The sequence below is a fragment of the Danio aesculapii genome, chromosome 21 (assembly GCF_903798145.1).
Source record: "Danio aesculapii chromosome 21, fDanAes4.1, whole genome shotgun sequence".
Lineage (NCBI taxonomy): Eukaryota > Metazoa > Chordata > Actinopteri > Cypriniformes > Danionidae > Danio > Danio aesculapii.
The window spans coordinates 23,029,874-23,045,478 of NC_079455.1; the positions used below are offsets into that span (position 1 = coordinate 23,029,874).

General features: G+C 34.0%; 1 protein-coding gene across 1 annotated transcript; it reads left to right on the forward strand.

The window, feature by feature from the left end:
* Positions 1 to 823: 823 nt before the first annotated feature.
* Positions 824 to 14,901, forward strand: LOC130215023 (uncharacterized). Its single transcript, XM_056446912.1, has 5 exons — positions 824 to 1,029; positions 2,596 to 3,072; positions 8,556 to 8,953; positions 14,011 to 14,044; positions 14,270 to 14,901. Exons 2-5 carry the CDS (start codon positions 2,625 to 2,627, stop codon positions 14,761 to 14,763), a joined length of 1,374 nt encoding a protein of 457 aa, XP_056302887.1. The 5' UTR covers positions 824 to 1,029; positions 2,596 to 2,624; the 3' UTR covers positions 14,764 to 14,901.
* The last annotated feature ends 704 nt before the right edge of the window (positions 14,902 to 15,605 follow it).

The window sequence follows — 15,605 nt, forward strand, 5'->3', positions numbered from 1 at the left end:
ATCTTGACCCACATTTAAAATACATTTAAATTATTTTTGAGTAAAGAAAAAATTCTAGCAATCAGGTAGCTGCAAAAAAAAAAGCATGGCCATAAAGCAAAATGCTTCATGGATTTATCAAATTCATTGAAGACGTGACACACCAACAAATATGGCCCAGTTCAGGCCCAGTTATGGGTTATTAACTTGGCTAAGACTTGGCCAAGATATATGGTCCATGTTTGGCCCTTGTCTGGAAGCTGGACTTGGTCCAATCATGTACCATATTAGCCTGCAGCATATGGGCCAAGCAAAAGCTGACTGTGTAGGCTAGATCTGGGCCAGAGAAATTTTGCTATGTGGGTTATTGTTTCCCTATGAGAAGAAAAATGCAAACATAGAACTTTATACTGAATATTTCCCAGTGTTTTGATAGTGTGTGTTTTTATCAACTCTGCAAATTAATCAACAAATGTTTTAGTTATTATTTTATTTATTATCACTTATTAAAGTCCTTAAATATTTTTAGACTTTTGACTATTGAAGACTTTTGTCTCTCAAATGCATTGAAATGCACAAATCCATGTCCATTCAAAATTAACAGCGCAGTCTGTAAGCCATATAAATAACATAGAAGCAAATTATTCCTGTTTATTTTAGACTTATTAATATACTGTACTCTGAGGACCACACAGCCCTTTTTGCATATCCAATACACTCTCATTCACACACATACACTTCAGACAATTTAGCTAACCCAATTTACCTATAGCGCATGTGTTTGGACTGTGGGAGAAACCGGAGCACCCAGAGGAAACCCATGCGAACACGGAGAGAACATACAAACTCCATACAGAAATGCCAACTGACCCAGCCGAGGCTCGAACCACTAACCTTCTTGCTATGAGGTGACAGCGCTACCTACTGTGCCACCACGCTGCCCCATGTAATATTTCCTATTTCCTTTTTGGACACACCCTGTAAGAATGTGTTCATGAAACTGTTTTCAGAAGGTCTGGAATCAGAGACAGAAGCAACGGCAGTGATACTGTAAGTCACACTTTGTTTGTATTAAAATATATATAGTGTTTGATTTTATAGCTGTGGTGACCCCTGATATTTATTTATTTATATACATTAATTTAGCTCAAGCAAGAATAAAGATTAAAATGTAAATTCTGTATTATATTATAATGTATAGAAATGGACTTCTAAGAACCTAGAATATTTTACTTGGAATTATAATGAAATACAATTTATAATATATATATATAAGTATTATACTTGGATTTATAATGTCATTGTGTATTATGTACTATAAGGTCTCTGTTCATGTACCTCCCTACCTCTGTTGTTTGGATAAGTTCTTAACAGTAACACGAAATTGACTGTGTTGATCACTTAAATGTTTTCAAACATAAAAGCATGGCTTAATTCAAGGCTACAATGTTCAAGTATACAACTAACTGTAAAATGTACTTGGACCAGAGTATCGTGAAGTAAACTTCAAATGACTTTCATACATTAAAATTTATCTAACCTGAGTATAAATTTGGGAACACTTTACAATAACAGTCATAAGTAACAATGTACTAATATGCATACATGCGCTAATTAATAAACAACTTCAAATATGAGTCACACTTGGTACATGTTTGTTAATAACTGTATTAATTAACACTTTTGTTTAAAACCCCTTAACTGTCGTCCTCACTTTTTGAACATAGATGTGAAAATGATGTGTTCAACTTAAATGATTGTCTTAAAAGCAATCTCCAATACTTTGGTGCTTAGATTTAAGCATGGTCTCATTTTAAAGAAGACAATTGTCGGCAAAAAATGTCAAAAAGTTATGTGCCTTTAAGTACAGCTTCATTATTAAATCAAAGCTACATAATACAATTATTATTATATTCAAATAAATTATATTTCAAATTTGAAGTTGATATCTCAAAAAATTAGCTTTCAGTAAGATTTTGTTTTGGTGCGGTACCAAACATCACCAGCACATGTTTCCATTTGTGACGATGTATAAGAGCGCTCTCTATTTCTGTGTATGTTTTGGAATATGAACCATATTATTTAATATTTCAGACATTGTTTATAAAGTAGACATCAAATTATAAAGTGTACGGGCAGTTTAATGGTATTTGATTTGACCATTAAAAATGTTTACATCTGGATTGCTGTAGCAAAGTAATGCTTTACAACTCTGATGAGCATCCTTGTCGCACAATAATAAATAACTGTTGCTCAGTAAAATCGATCAACAATCAGTCACCAGATATGGAAACTAGAAATTTTAAGCTTTCAAATGATATATGTTTGTTTTTAGACTACAATATTGTCGTTTGTAAATTCACTTCACTTTCACTTCACTTTCACTTAAGTGTCTGGGTGGCGGGATGGTGACAGTTATGGGCTTAAGCTAAATGTAACTCGCTCTATGTGTAAGAATATTAATTAAAAGTCCAACTTGACCAACATGAACTCATGACCTGTTAATGTATCATTATGTCATGACTTTACTTGGAGGGTCACATTTTTATTCACATTCTTAACAACTCATGAACGCCTCATAAATATAACATTGTTTTTTTTTCACTGTATTTACAGCTAAGATTATTTGTGTTTCAACTGCAAACATGTGGGCTGAAGATGACTTGGGTCCCGCTGCTCCACCATGTCTTGAGAGTTACAGACAACCAGCGAATGGCAAGGAATACATCATGTATCACGGCACATCCAGGGCAGCTGCAGAAAGAATTCTTAGAGAGGGTTTTCGTCCATCTACCAAAGGCATGCTTGGACGTGGCGTCTACCTCAGCCGAGATCTAGAGAAGGCCTCCAGATACCCTCTAAATCTGCCTGAAGACCAGAGAGTGATTATCAGAGTGAAGGTCAATGTTGGGAGAGTGAAGAGGATCGACCATCAAGGCCATCCAATGCAGAAAACCTGGCAGCGACGTTATGACACTGCCTGGTGCCCTCCTGAATGCGGCATGGTAGAAAGTGGTCTTGAAGAAGATTGTGTTCGGGATCCGAGACAAATCACAGTCATTGATTTAATTTATCCAGAACCAAAAGAGGATTGCAGAATCTTTTGACCAGATTAAATCATCATTATTCTCTGCTATTATCTTTGATTGCAGTCTGTTTTACATCGGGTGTGCTGTGGAGTCATGGTTACATGTACTACTTGTTCTGATGCTAAAGATGGGCATGTAAATAAATGTTGAATCAAATTCAATTCAATTTATCTTCATTTCTATAGTGCTTTTACGATGTAGTGTGTGTCAAAGCAGCTTAATATTGAAAATTATAGTAAATTAAAAACTGTCAGTCCAGTTTTCAGAGTTTCTGAGTTTAGTTCAGTTCAGTGTGGTTTAATTTTCACTGCTGAAAGTCCAAACACTGAAGATCATCGATGCGCAGCTCCACAAGTCCCAAACCTTGCAAGCCAGTGGTGACAGCGGCGAGGAACAAACTTCACCAATTGACGAAAGTAAAGGGAAAAAAGCCTAGAGAAAAACTAAAAGTTGGTGTGATTTTTTGATTTTTGATTTATTTATTTTTTGTTCTTTTTAGTAATATCATAACACGCAGGATCAGAACATCTACAATGAAAGCATAGATAAATCTGTGTACAAAATAAACTTGGTAAATTAAACTGGTAAATTAAACCTTGGTTACCTGAAAAGGTTTATATATATATATATATATATATATATATATATATATATATATATATATATATATATATATATATATATATATATATATATATATATATATATATATATATATATATGATACTGACCTATATTAAACAAATAGGTAAAACTAGTAGTTTGGAGGATTTCTGCCCAGCAAAACACAGAATGTTCCCACATGGTTTCCCATTTGGTTATTTTTTTGGCATCCATATAGACCTAGGTTCTGAGAATGGTTTTGGTGACCAAATATCAAAATACTACACATTTTGAATTTTTTACCATGTTGTTTGTTAAAATTCTAAGTGGTATAACTAGCTCGGTTAATAATGTGCAATAGGTAAGACTCTGGCATTTTCCATTGTAATCAAAATGAAGGAATTTCCTCAGGAAAAACGTCAAACATCCTTTTACAGTCACGACCTGGGAGTTACCAAAATACATTTGGGCGATTCTTGGCTAGATTCTTCCCCTCGAGCTGGTTTGCCATACTCTGGGTTTGAAATCAGTCAGGAAACATATAGTAGCCGATGACTTTGCAACAAAACTGCAGTGAAGTAGGTGTTTTGGCCCTTGTGCAGACTGAGCAGCTTAATCTTCATATATTTTGAAATGTCTATGTTAATGTTCAATTAACTAAAACACTTGAGCTGATATTATACTAATTAGGCTATGAAGTAAATTAAATCACTTTATATTAAAAATAAGATTTAAAAACAATACAAAAACAAAAATATTTTTATAGTAATATATATATATATATATATATATCCCATAGTCTACTCGCTCACTCGACTTGCTACCTTCTTACCAAGCCTCGCTACAGTGAAATAAACTACCAATTACTTTTCCACATGTAAAACAAATCAATTGGGACAATAAATAGAAATTATATCGGAATTGAAAACATTACATTTACAATGCAGGCTGTTTTTAATACAATAGAATATAAAATAATAAAACTGTACAATCAATAAACTTTTCAAAAAAGTTATTTTTTAATATGTTTAAACATTAAATCCATCAGGCTACAGTTTAATGAAACAGCTGTTTAAAAACATATATATATATATATATATATATATATATATATATATATATATATATATATATATATATATATATATATATATATATATTTTTTTTTTTTAATTGGACAGATCAGTGATCAGAAAATCATTTAAATCTAATGTACAAAAACTAAAAAAAAAGCATAATTGAGTATGAAGGTCATATCGGTGGAATATGCTTGTATTAAAACATTGAATTTGAGCTTCATACTAGCATTTTTAAAATTATTATTAAAGTAATAATCACTAAGAATTCAAACATGCTCAAATGTGTGGTGAAAATGATTTAACATGTGTGATCTCTTACCACACTTGGGGTGATGCAGGAGGAGGGGAGGCTGGGTTGCATTATAAATTCTGTTATTACAGGAGCGTAGATTTTGCGTGGACGAAGGTGACGTGCCCCCACCAATTTCCACAGACTACTGCAATGTCCCCACTAATAATTTAATTCACTTAAAACAATCACCCTGTCAGCATTAACCTAGACATGCAGAAGGGGTTATATCACATTCTATACTCTAGTTGGATACCATCCCCAAAACACATGATCATTGTGAATGGCTGAGCATTTCCCCGCTGTCGTGTGAGAGGCTGTAGCTGCATTCAGCGCCAAAACTGCGCAGGGGAATTTTCCCAAGCAAGAGTAAGGTGTGTGAGGTGGGTGACACGAAAGTGAGGATGGAGGGTCATGGGTCCCCACCAATGTCAAGAGCAAACCTGCGCCTTTGTGTTATTATATACTTTTTTGCTTTAATGTTTAAATAAATTATAAAAGAGACACATTTTTTGTAGTCTAGATAAATGTCATAAAGTGTATTTTCAAAACATAAAATTACTAATTGAAGTATTCCTGTAAACATGTTATAAAATACTATTATAAAAGAGTGACATTCTTTTTTTTTCATGTACATAAATGTCATGTCCATGCTGATTAACATTTCATTTGGACCTAAAATATCATTTGAAGAACTTTTTTTCTTCAAACTTTTAATGTTTTTTTTATTTTATTTTTATTAACCCTTATTTATTCAAAGTAATTCTTTCTTGTGATACCCCGTCACACTAATTCGTTTCATCTATAAATGATGTCATTTTGTATTAAGTGACATAATTGACATCATATGGGCCCTCCAAAACTAAAAGTAGAAAAGTACTGAATTTCTTTTATATTTCTTTTTTTGTTAGTCCCTCAAACCCAACCCCACCCCTTCATTCATTCATTTTCTTTTCAGCTTAGTCCCTTTATTAATCTGGGGTCGCCACAGCGAAATGAACCACCAACTTATCCAGCATTTGTTTTACGCTGATGCCCTTCCAGCTGCAATCCATCACTGGGAAACACATACACACTTATTCACACACACATACACTACGGACAATTTAGCCTACCCAATTCACCTGTACCACATGTCTTTGGACTGTGGGGAAACCGGAGCACCCGGAGGAAACCCACGAACGCAGGGAGAACATGCAAACTCCACACAGAAACACCAACTGACCCAGCCGAGGCTCCAACCAGTGACCTTCTTGCTATGAAACGACAGCACTACCTACTGCGCCACTACATCGCCACCCCACCCCATCATCACACAAAATATAGTTAACAGTTTTTATTTAAATATATTTTCTTAAAAAAATAAAAAATCTTTTTTAAAGCAAAGAAGAGTACATTTCAGATGAATTATTGTATGCTAGGTGAGGAACCTGACCTTATGGAAAATTTGCAGCTATTTTTGGATGAAATTTACCACCCTGTCAACTATTTTATTGTGATGGGGAGGTAAGGGATGTAATATTTAAATATAATGTATATGATGTACAGTTGAAGTCAGAATTATTAGCACCCCTGAATTGGTAGTCCCCCTGTTTATTTTTTTCTCCCAATTTCTGTTTAATGGAGAGATTTTTTTCAACACATTTCTAAACATAATGTTTGAATAACTAATTTCTAATAACTGATTTATTTTATCTTTGCCATGATGACAGTAAATAATATTTGACTAGATATTTTTCAAGACACTTCTATACAGCAGGATATGGTAATTAGGCAAGTTATTGTATAATGATGGTTTGTTCTATTAAAAATTAAAAATTGCTTTTATTCTAGCTGAAATAAACAAATAAGACTTTCTTCAGAAGAAAAAATATTATCAGACGCACTGTGAAAATTTCCTTGCTCTGTTAAACATTAATTGGCAAATATTTCAAAAAGAAAAAAGAATTAAAAAGGGGTTCAATAATTCTGAAGAAACATTTATTCATTCATTTTCCTTTCGGCATAGTCCCTTTATTAATCAGGGGTCGCCACAGCGGAATGAACCACCACCTTCTCCAGCACATGTTTTACGCAGTGGATGCCCTTCCAGCAAGTATAAATATATGAGTCTTATTGCTAAATTTATGAAAAAATTTGTTTCCCAAGTTAATAAGCGTGTATAGACTACCCTTTAGCAAAATGAAACCGAAAGTCTTCTTTAGCTCTTGTAATATTTTCTGTCTCGGTTGTGCAAAGACCCTGATGCTGTTCGTCTTTTTTTCAAAAGTTTGCATTCAGTAGTATAAGCAACAACAGAGGTAAGTTACACTTTGTTTGTTTTAAAATAGCTTTTAAATATGGTGACTGATTAGTCTTGTAAAGTCTATGTTGTTTATCTTTGCAAATTCACAATGGCCATGTAAATGTGATATCGATTAGCCTATTTGCGATGCATGATTTTGGGGACGAAGCACAACTTAATCAACAATAAAGGCTAATGAATTTGAACCATTCAAATCACTTAACACTGCTCATGCATATCAGACGAATCATTTGAGACCATGAAAGACTTTAACTATGCCATTCATATTTACGTATTTTTGTAAATTTATTCGGGGATTTCCCAACATTTTGGCAGTTGAAGCCAGTTCGACCATAGTGTTTACTAAAAGTAACATTACCAGATACATAGACAGTTTTCTAATATTTTATACAGTACTGTGCACCAATTTTTAGGCATATATATATATATATATATATATATATATATATATATATATATATATATATATATATATATATATATATATTTGCATATTTAATGAATTATCATTTTTTATTATAATACAGCCAGAAATACAGGTTAAGGCTGGGATTTTTGGGTTTAGTTGTTTATGTGAATGAGAGAGTTGGAGGGACAGGGACGGATTTACAGATTTTGTGACATATAGAATATTTTTATTATATTATTCGGGTGAGGGCGCACTCTGCTGATCAGAGGAGAGAATCTAGGTCTCCATGAAAAGTTGTTCTGAGAGTAACTCTTGCAAAGAGTCTGAAAAACAGCCCAGGAGTCTCCCGTATTTCAGACCCATCTCGTTTTGTTATTTCTCTCGGAAAACTCCCGTAACATCTGCTCCCCCTACACCACCTAAAACTAACCTACTTGTGGTTTAAGTCCCTCCCACTTGGAGGTCTCCAGGCTGCATCGATACCTACTTGGGATCACCTGGACAGAACAAAGAAATGACAATCTAAATTTAAAGCAAAACTGGGAGGTGCTGAAAGAAGCCTGCATATTGCATAGCACATAATTTCAGAAAGCTTCAGAACAGTCTCCCCGAAACAGTTCAAGTGCTCGATGCGAATGGGGTTGACATTAAACTCAGAGTTTTGCTTGAAGAAGTAATTTGTCTATATTTTTTGATTGTATCTTAACAAAACGACATAAATATATAAATACAGTACTGTTAAATAGTTCCAGGCTATTAAAGCTGGTAACTTACTGTACATACTAAAATATTTGTGTTCCAGGTTCAAACATGTGGGATGAAGATGACTTGGGTACGGGTGCTCCACCATGTCTTGAGAGCTATTCAGTCCCAGAAGATTATGAATTTTACAAAATGTATCACGGCACATTCTGGGATGCTGCAGAACAAATAGCTGAGGAGGGTTTTTTTCCGTCCTCTAAAGGCATGCTTGGACGTGGCGTCTACCTCAGCCGAGATCTAGAGAAGGCCTCCAGATACCCTCTGAATCTGCCTGAAGATCAGAGAGTGATTGTTAGAGTGAAGGTCAATGTTGGAAGAGTGATAAAGATTGACCGTCAACGTCATCCACTGCAGAAAAGCTGGCATGATCATGGGTACAACACTGCCTGGTGCCCTCCAAACTGTGGCATGGTGGAAAGTGGCCTTGAAGAATTCTGTGTTTGGGATCCAAAACAAATCACAGTCATTAATATAATTTATCCAGTGCAAAAGAAAGAGGAGGGAAATGTTTGTGCAATCCTCTGAAGATGCTGAGCATATTACTAATATTACAAATATACAATTTTTTATTATTTGACTGTTTTCAGAAAAAATAAATTTGAACTGTACAACACTTTTATTAGTTTATTGTGTGAAAAAGTTTCGTCTTTGATTCATGAAGCCAGCACAATGATTTATTTGTTAAAACGTAATTTTTTTAAACATGCTTTAAATGTTTTCATGTCTCTATTGTGATCAAACAGCATGTTCTTAATGTCTCAGGGTAAATATAACCATATACAATTATTTTCTTTGAGTGTTTTGTAAGACAACCATGACTTCCAAAAATTTATCAAGCCTGTAAACAAAACATGATGAAATATTTTTTTTTACATTTCAACAATAATGTAAAATCACATAAAGTTGAAGTCAGAATTATTAGCACCCCTGAATTTTTATGCCCTCTGTTTATTGTACATTTCTAAACATAATCGTTTTAATAACTCATCTCTAATAACTGATTTATTTTATCTTTGCCATGATGACAGTAAATAATATTTGACTAGATCTTTTTCAAGACACTTCTATACAGCTTAAAGTGACATTTAAAGGCTTAACTAGGTTAAATAGGTTAACTAGGCAGGTTAGGGTAATTAGGCAAGTTATTGTATAATGATGGTTTGTTCTGTCGAAAAAAATATATAGCTTAAAGGGGCTAATCATTTCGACCTTAAAATGGTGTTTAAAAAATTTAAACTGCTATTCAAGAGTTACACTTAGCTGATGATTGATTATAAAGCTTGTTTTTGGCATGCTGTCCCAGGAGAGAGCCCTGAGCTAATAAGATCCTCGAGCCCGGGGCTCCCTCCCATTTGCAAGGCAAGAGGGGAATTTGAGCTCAGGTAGATCTCGAGAACTCCCTCTGCTGTAATGAACAGATAGTGATTGCTCTTATGAGGTAACTACTTACTAGGAGCATGTCTAGGTTCCCGATTTGGACTAGTCAATTAACTTAAGTTGCATGTTTTTGGACGGTTTGAGGAAACCGGAGAACCCGAGGGAAACCCACGTGAGCATGAGGAGAACATGTAAACTCTGCACAGAAACGTTGGCTGGCTTGGTAAGGACTAGAACCAGTGGCGTTCTTGCTGTGAGGCAACAGTGCTAACCACTGGGCCACCATGCCACCCAACTAGGAAAGGAGGAGGAGTAGGGGTGGAAGGGGGGATTCTTTAAAATGAATATGGCTGTCATATGGAACTTAGGGTATTTATAGTGACTTAGGAATCGTCTGATTGGTGAATCATAAATTGAATAATGTGGGGCCAGCTGCAAGCAATCATAAGCATGTGATTCTCTCGAAATTAGTTTATAAATAAACTTCACTTATTCTAGCTGAAATAAAACAAATAAGACTTTCTCCAGAAGCAAAAAAAATTATCAGACATACTGTGAAAATTTCCTTGCCCTGTTAAACATAATTTGGGCCTAAAACAATTATAATAAATTGCAATCCACTGGAACTCAAAAACTGGTCACTTAATCCTTTACTCCTCTTTTCTTTGCAGATGAACACAAAGATCCAGTTCTCTGAATACAATTTGTGGTGGAAAATAATTTTAGGGATCTTATATTAATTTTTTTTATCACTCTTATATGCTTATGAAACATTGTTTACATGCCTCTTTGATATTAAGATATGGTTTGAAGCCCAAATAATAATATTTATAATGGGGTGATGGGGGTTCATGCAAAGTATAAACTAGGGTGAGACAACTCTGAGGCCTGAGGACTCATGTCTGTGCCCTCTAAGGTCAAGTATGACCATAAATATGAGGGCTCCATAAGTGATGTGATATAGTAGAATATTTTTTCAATTTTCATGTCATGGGTGGAAAAGTAAAGCAGTTATGTGATGTAAACTTGAAAACTTGAGAACAGATATAAGCAGGAGGACAGCCTCCCTTTCTTGTTAAGTTCTGCAGTGACTTGCAATTCTGCATGACTATCTGAACTTCTCCTAAAAAAAAGATTAATAGAATTGTTTAAATATAATTGGACCCGTAATCTCTTATTTAGTGATAGAATTTTAAAATGCAACGACAAAATCCAAAGATGGTGCTTTAAAAATGGCATCTCTTTTGTAAAACAACAAGAAATGTTTGACAAAATACCAAAATTTTATACTTGACTGTTGTGTTCACTTAATATTAATATGAAAATAATTCAATTACATATTCAATGTATAATTAAACAGTTTAACACTATTATAGGTCATTTAACATTCAATTGACTTATATAACATATTGTTAATAACATATTGTTTATTTATATTCTCCTTAGTAAGTTATTATAGCTAGTCAGGAGAATTTGGAAACATGCATTAACATTCTTCTTTTTAAAGAATATGAAAGCAACAGCGTAAAGACATGTGTTGATCTTATCTCTTTGAGGAGAAATGAAAACTCATATTTTTACTTTGAATACATTTTTGTGTGAATTTGATCTATTTATATTTTATATATTTGTCCAAGTAACTTTTTTAGTGTAATATGAATTTTTTTTATCATGTAATATTTTAATGTATATCCAGTTGGCCACGAAACGAACCATGAATATGTAATATGTATGTATCTCTTTGAGGACATCAAATCTATTATGTTAGCTGTCAGTTAACCCGTGCTGCTTAAAGATCTTAAAAAAATAGGTGTGGCATTTACAGAAAAACTCTAACAAAACAATCACATAACTGTTTCAAAATGAAAGCTAAAAATATGAAGTAACCAGGTTTATAAGTGACATCTTTTTTCTTCCTTATTTCCAAACATATAATTTCATTTCAATACTGAAATAATTGTTGTACAGTAAATACTGAAAATAGAGTGAAAGTTAAAAATTTAAATTAAAAAATTCCACTGTAAAACAAGTTGGTGATTAAATTTTAGTTATCTGTCCTCTGTCAGTCTTGAATAAAAGGAATAACTTGATTTGTTCTTTCATTATCATTTCAGACGTATGTTTGTTCATTTTCATTGACACCAGAAACCAATATGAAAGTATTGTTGATGAATGCCTGCCGTATGTCAGGTGTTCCAGGAACTCCTTGTGTGAATACAGTATATGGTGATGCATGTTTTATACAAAAGACAGTACAAATAATTAAGAAGATCACACCTAAATGGGGCGACATGGTAGCGTAGTGGGTAGCACATTCGCCTCACAGCAAGAAGTTCGCTGGTTCGAGCCTCAGCTGGGTCAATTGGCATTTCTGTGTGGCGTTGTCCTTGTGTTTGCATGGGTTTCCTCTGGGTGCTCCGGTTTCCCCTACAAGTCCAAAGAGATGTGGTACAGGTGAATTGGGTAAGCTAAAATTGACCATAATGAGTGTGTATGGATGTTTCCCAGTGATGGCTTGCGGCTGGAAGGGCATCCGCTGCATTTTACATTTAGTCATTTAGCAGACGCTTTTATCCAAAGCGACTTACAAATGAGGACAAGGAAGCAATTTACACAACTATAGGGCACATAAATCTGCAGAAGTGAGAGCAGATACCAAGAAGCAAAGCCAGAGGTCGCTTTGTAAGCAAACATCAGAGCTTTGAATTTGATGCGAGCAGCAACTGGCAGCCAGTGCAAACGGGTGAGTAGCGGAGTGACATGTGCTCTTTTGGGTTCATAAAACATAAGTCGATAAGTTGGCGGTTCATTCCGCTGTGACGACCCCAGATTAATAAATATATATCTTTCCTTCAAAAAGTATTCAATACATTTTGCACTTCACACATTCTGTGAAGTTTCCCAGAATACCTAAACAGTTATAGAAAAACAGTTGATGAATATTTGTGTTTCCGTATTTCCATTTTTAGGTTTTAAGAAGTAAGTGTTTTTGTTTATGATGTAATTCTGTAAATTACCTGGGGAAAGAATCACTACACTTTTCACTATACGTAAAGAATATTTATTCACTTATTTATTTGTTTGTTTTCAGTTGTTCTCATTGAGACTCACTGTTTTACAGATTTTTTTTCACAGTTTTTTTTCTGTTGCATCATATATACTGTATATAACCCTCAGTTCATTCTACTCTTGATATTGTGTATGCATGATACGTTGTGTTTATCGCATGTTGGATTATTCTTTTTTTTAAACGTTGGATTTATTAATAAAGTCACATTATGATTAAGTCTTCACTTCCTTCATTAACCCTGATGTAACACGATGTTTTTGGTACTTACACGTATGACAAATTTTCTCTTCAGAGTCAAGTCAAGTGTTAAAGGAGAGAGGGGGAATGTAGACTCAAATGCAGTAAGAACAAAAACAGTTTATTTAAAAGTGAGTGCCACAGCAAAAATGCAAAAGACAATGAAGGAAATCTCAAAGTGAATGTCTATGAAAAGATTATTTCCTCTAACTGTCGCACTTACCCATTTCATTTGTTTACATGTCTGCCACAACTTTTTAAGGTTTGTTTTTGTTAGTTTGATGTCATATGAAAGCAATAATTTAAAGTGTTGAGCTCATCTGTCTGAAGACATCAGATCTATTATGTTAGTGTGCTTTTCCAAGATTTATGCAAACGTTTTTGAATAGGTGGGGCATTTACAGGAAAACAGTCCTCTTCGGCAAAAACAAAACTTACATGGGAACGTATTTAAATATTACATTATTCTAATATTTTTTCACATCGATGAAGAATGTTTAATGGGCAGATTCTAACACTTTGTAACACGCAAACAATACAAATTTGTGTTGCACCAAAATATTTTATAACTGTTTGTATTAGGTCATTTCATACCTTGATTATTTCAGACTTATCAATTTACTGAAGTTTTTGGGATATTGCATTTTTAGTTTTATATTAAAATCAACAAACCAGAAATTGCATGTAAAGTTTCGTGCAATGTTTAAAAGTTTATCAAGATGAAGAGAAACAAATTCAATGAAGAGAAACTGAAACTCATCCTTTCGTGATAGACACACCCTGACGGATATGTATTTATACCTGCAATCAGGAAGAGGAAATCAGGTTTAGAAAAGACATCAGAGGTAAGGCACAATTTTTACCTGTTGAAAATGTGTTTGCTGCTAATTGGTCTTTTATAAAACACCCCAACATTTTTGTAAAGTACTGACTTTTTAATGCCAATATAAGTATATCTGTATTTGTCATTATGTATTTTATGTATATTATGTCATTATGTACACTTTGCATGTCTTTGTTTCTGACTATAGGCTGTTTGATTAAATTAATAATTTTTGTGAATTGTTCAGGTGTAAACATGTTCAGGTGGGCTGAAGATGACTTGGGTGCTGGTGCTCCACCATGTCTTGAGAGTCACAGCCAACCAGCAAATGGCAAAGTCTACATCATGTATCACGGCACTACCAGGGCAGCTGCAGAACAAATTAAAAGACAGGGGTTTTGCCAGTCTAAGGATGGTATGCTTGGACGTGGCGTCTACCTCAGCCGAGATCTACAGAAGGCCTCCAGATACCCTCTGAATCTGCCTGAAGACCAGAGAGTGGTGCTGAGAGTGAGGGCCGATGTTGGCAAAGTGATAAAGATTAACAAACAAGGTCATCTACTGCAGAAAACCTGGCATGCTGAGGGTTACGACACTGCCTGGTGCCCTCCAAAATGTGGCATGGTGCCAAGTGGTCTTGAAGAAGATTGTGTTTGGGATCCAAAACGTATTCAGGTCATTGATGAAATCCGTCCAAAAATGTCAGGAACACATTGTGGCTCTGGTGGCCTTTATAAGTGAACCTTACAACAACATTCTACAATGTTAATTTGAAAACATTTTACCAGCTGTTGAAGTGGAATATAAATGAAATGATCATGATTGTAATACGAATTATTGTAATACGAATGTAAACAATAAATATATTAAACATGCAAATGTATTTGAGTTAATAATTTTTTTGGATTTATTTTCATTGACAAATAAAGAATAATTAGAAACACATTTATCATACATTAAGTTATACTGTAAAACAAAATGGATGGACAATAGAAATAATTCAGTTTCTGTATTGATCCTCTTTTCTCTCCCCTTTCCAAAAAAGTTAATTTTGTAGATTTTTTTCATTGCCAGAGGAATTTTAAGTCTGAAATAAACTGGTGTAAATACTCAAAAATTTTCTTTAAATTTATGAAGTGCCATTGAATTAAACATGATATAGAAAGACAGAAATGGTATTTTCTAATATACAATTTTTTTTTATTTAATATTCCACTATGAAGCTAATTATTTCCTATCCCAACTATACTCTGTCAGTCTTGAATAAAATAAATAACTTGATTTGATGAGAAACTTACACTTATAGCACATTTTGTTCAATTTCACTGAGAGCAGAAACCAAGAATGAAACAATTGTTGATGAATGCGTGCCATTTGTCAGATATTCCAGGAACTCCTTGTGTACAGTAAGTTGTGATGCTGGGTAGGTGCACGTTTTATACAAAAGACAGTAAAAATAAATAAATAGATCACAACTAAATGAGTATTTCATTATGGCTTGGACATTTGTAATCAATGAACTTTACGCTGATATTCAAAAGAAGAACAACATATTATTTTTTACAATTTTTATAATTTTAATT

Excerpts from the sequence above, each read along its gene's own strand:
- LOC130215023 (XM_056446912.1), top strand. The coding sequence starts at position 2,625 with ATGTGGGCTGAAGATGACTTGGGTCCCGCTGCTCCACCATGTCTTGAG. Across the intron at positions 8,954-14,010 it reads GTGGCCTTGAAGAATTCTGT|GAAGAGGAAATCAGGTTTAG; the intron begins GTTTGGGATCCA and ends ACCTGCAATCAG. Across the intron at positions 14,045-14,269 it reads GTTTAGAAAAGACATCAGAG|GTGTAAACATGTTCAGGTGG; the intron begins GTAAGGCACAAT and ends TGAATTGTTCAG.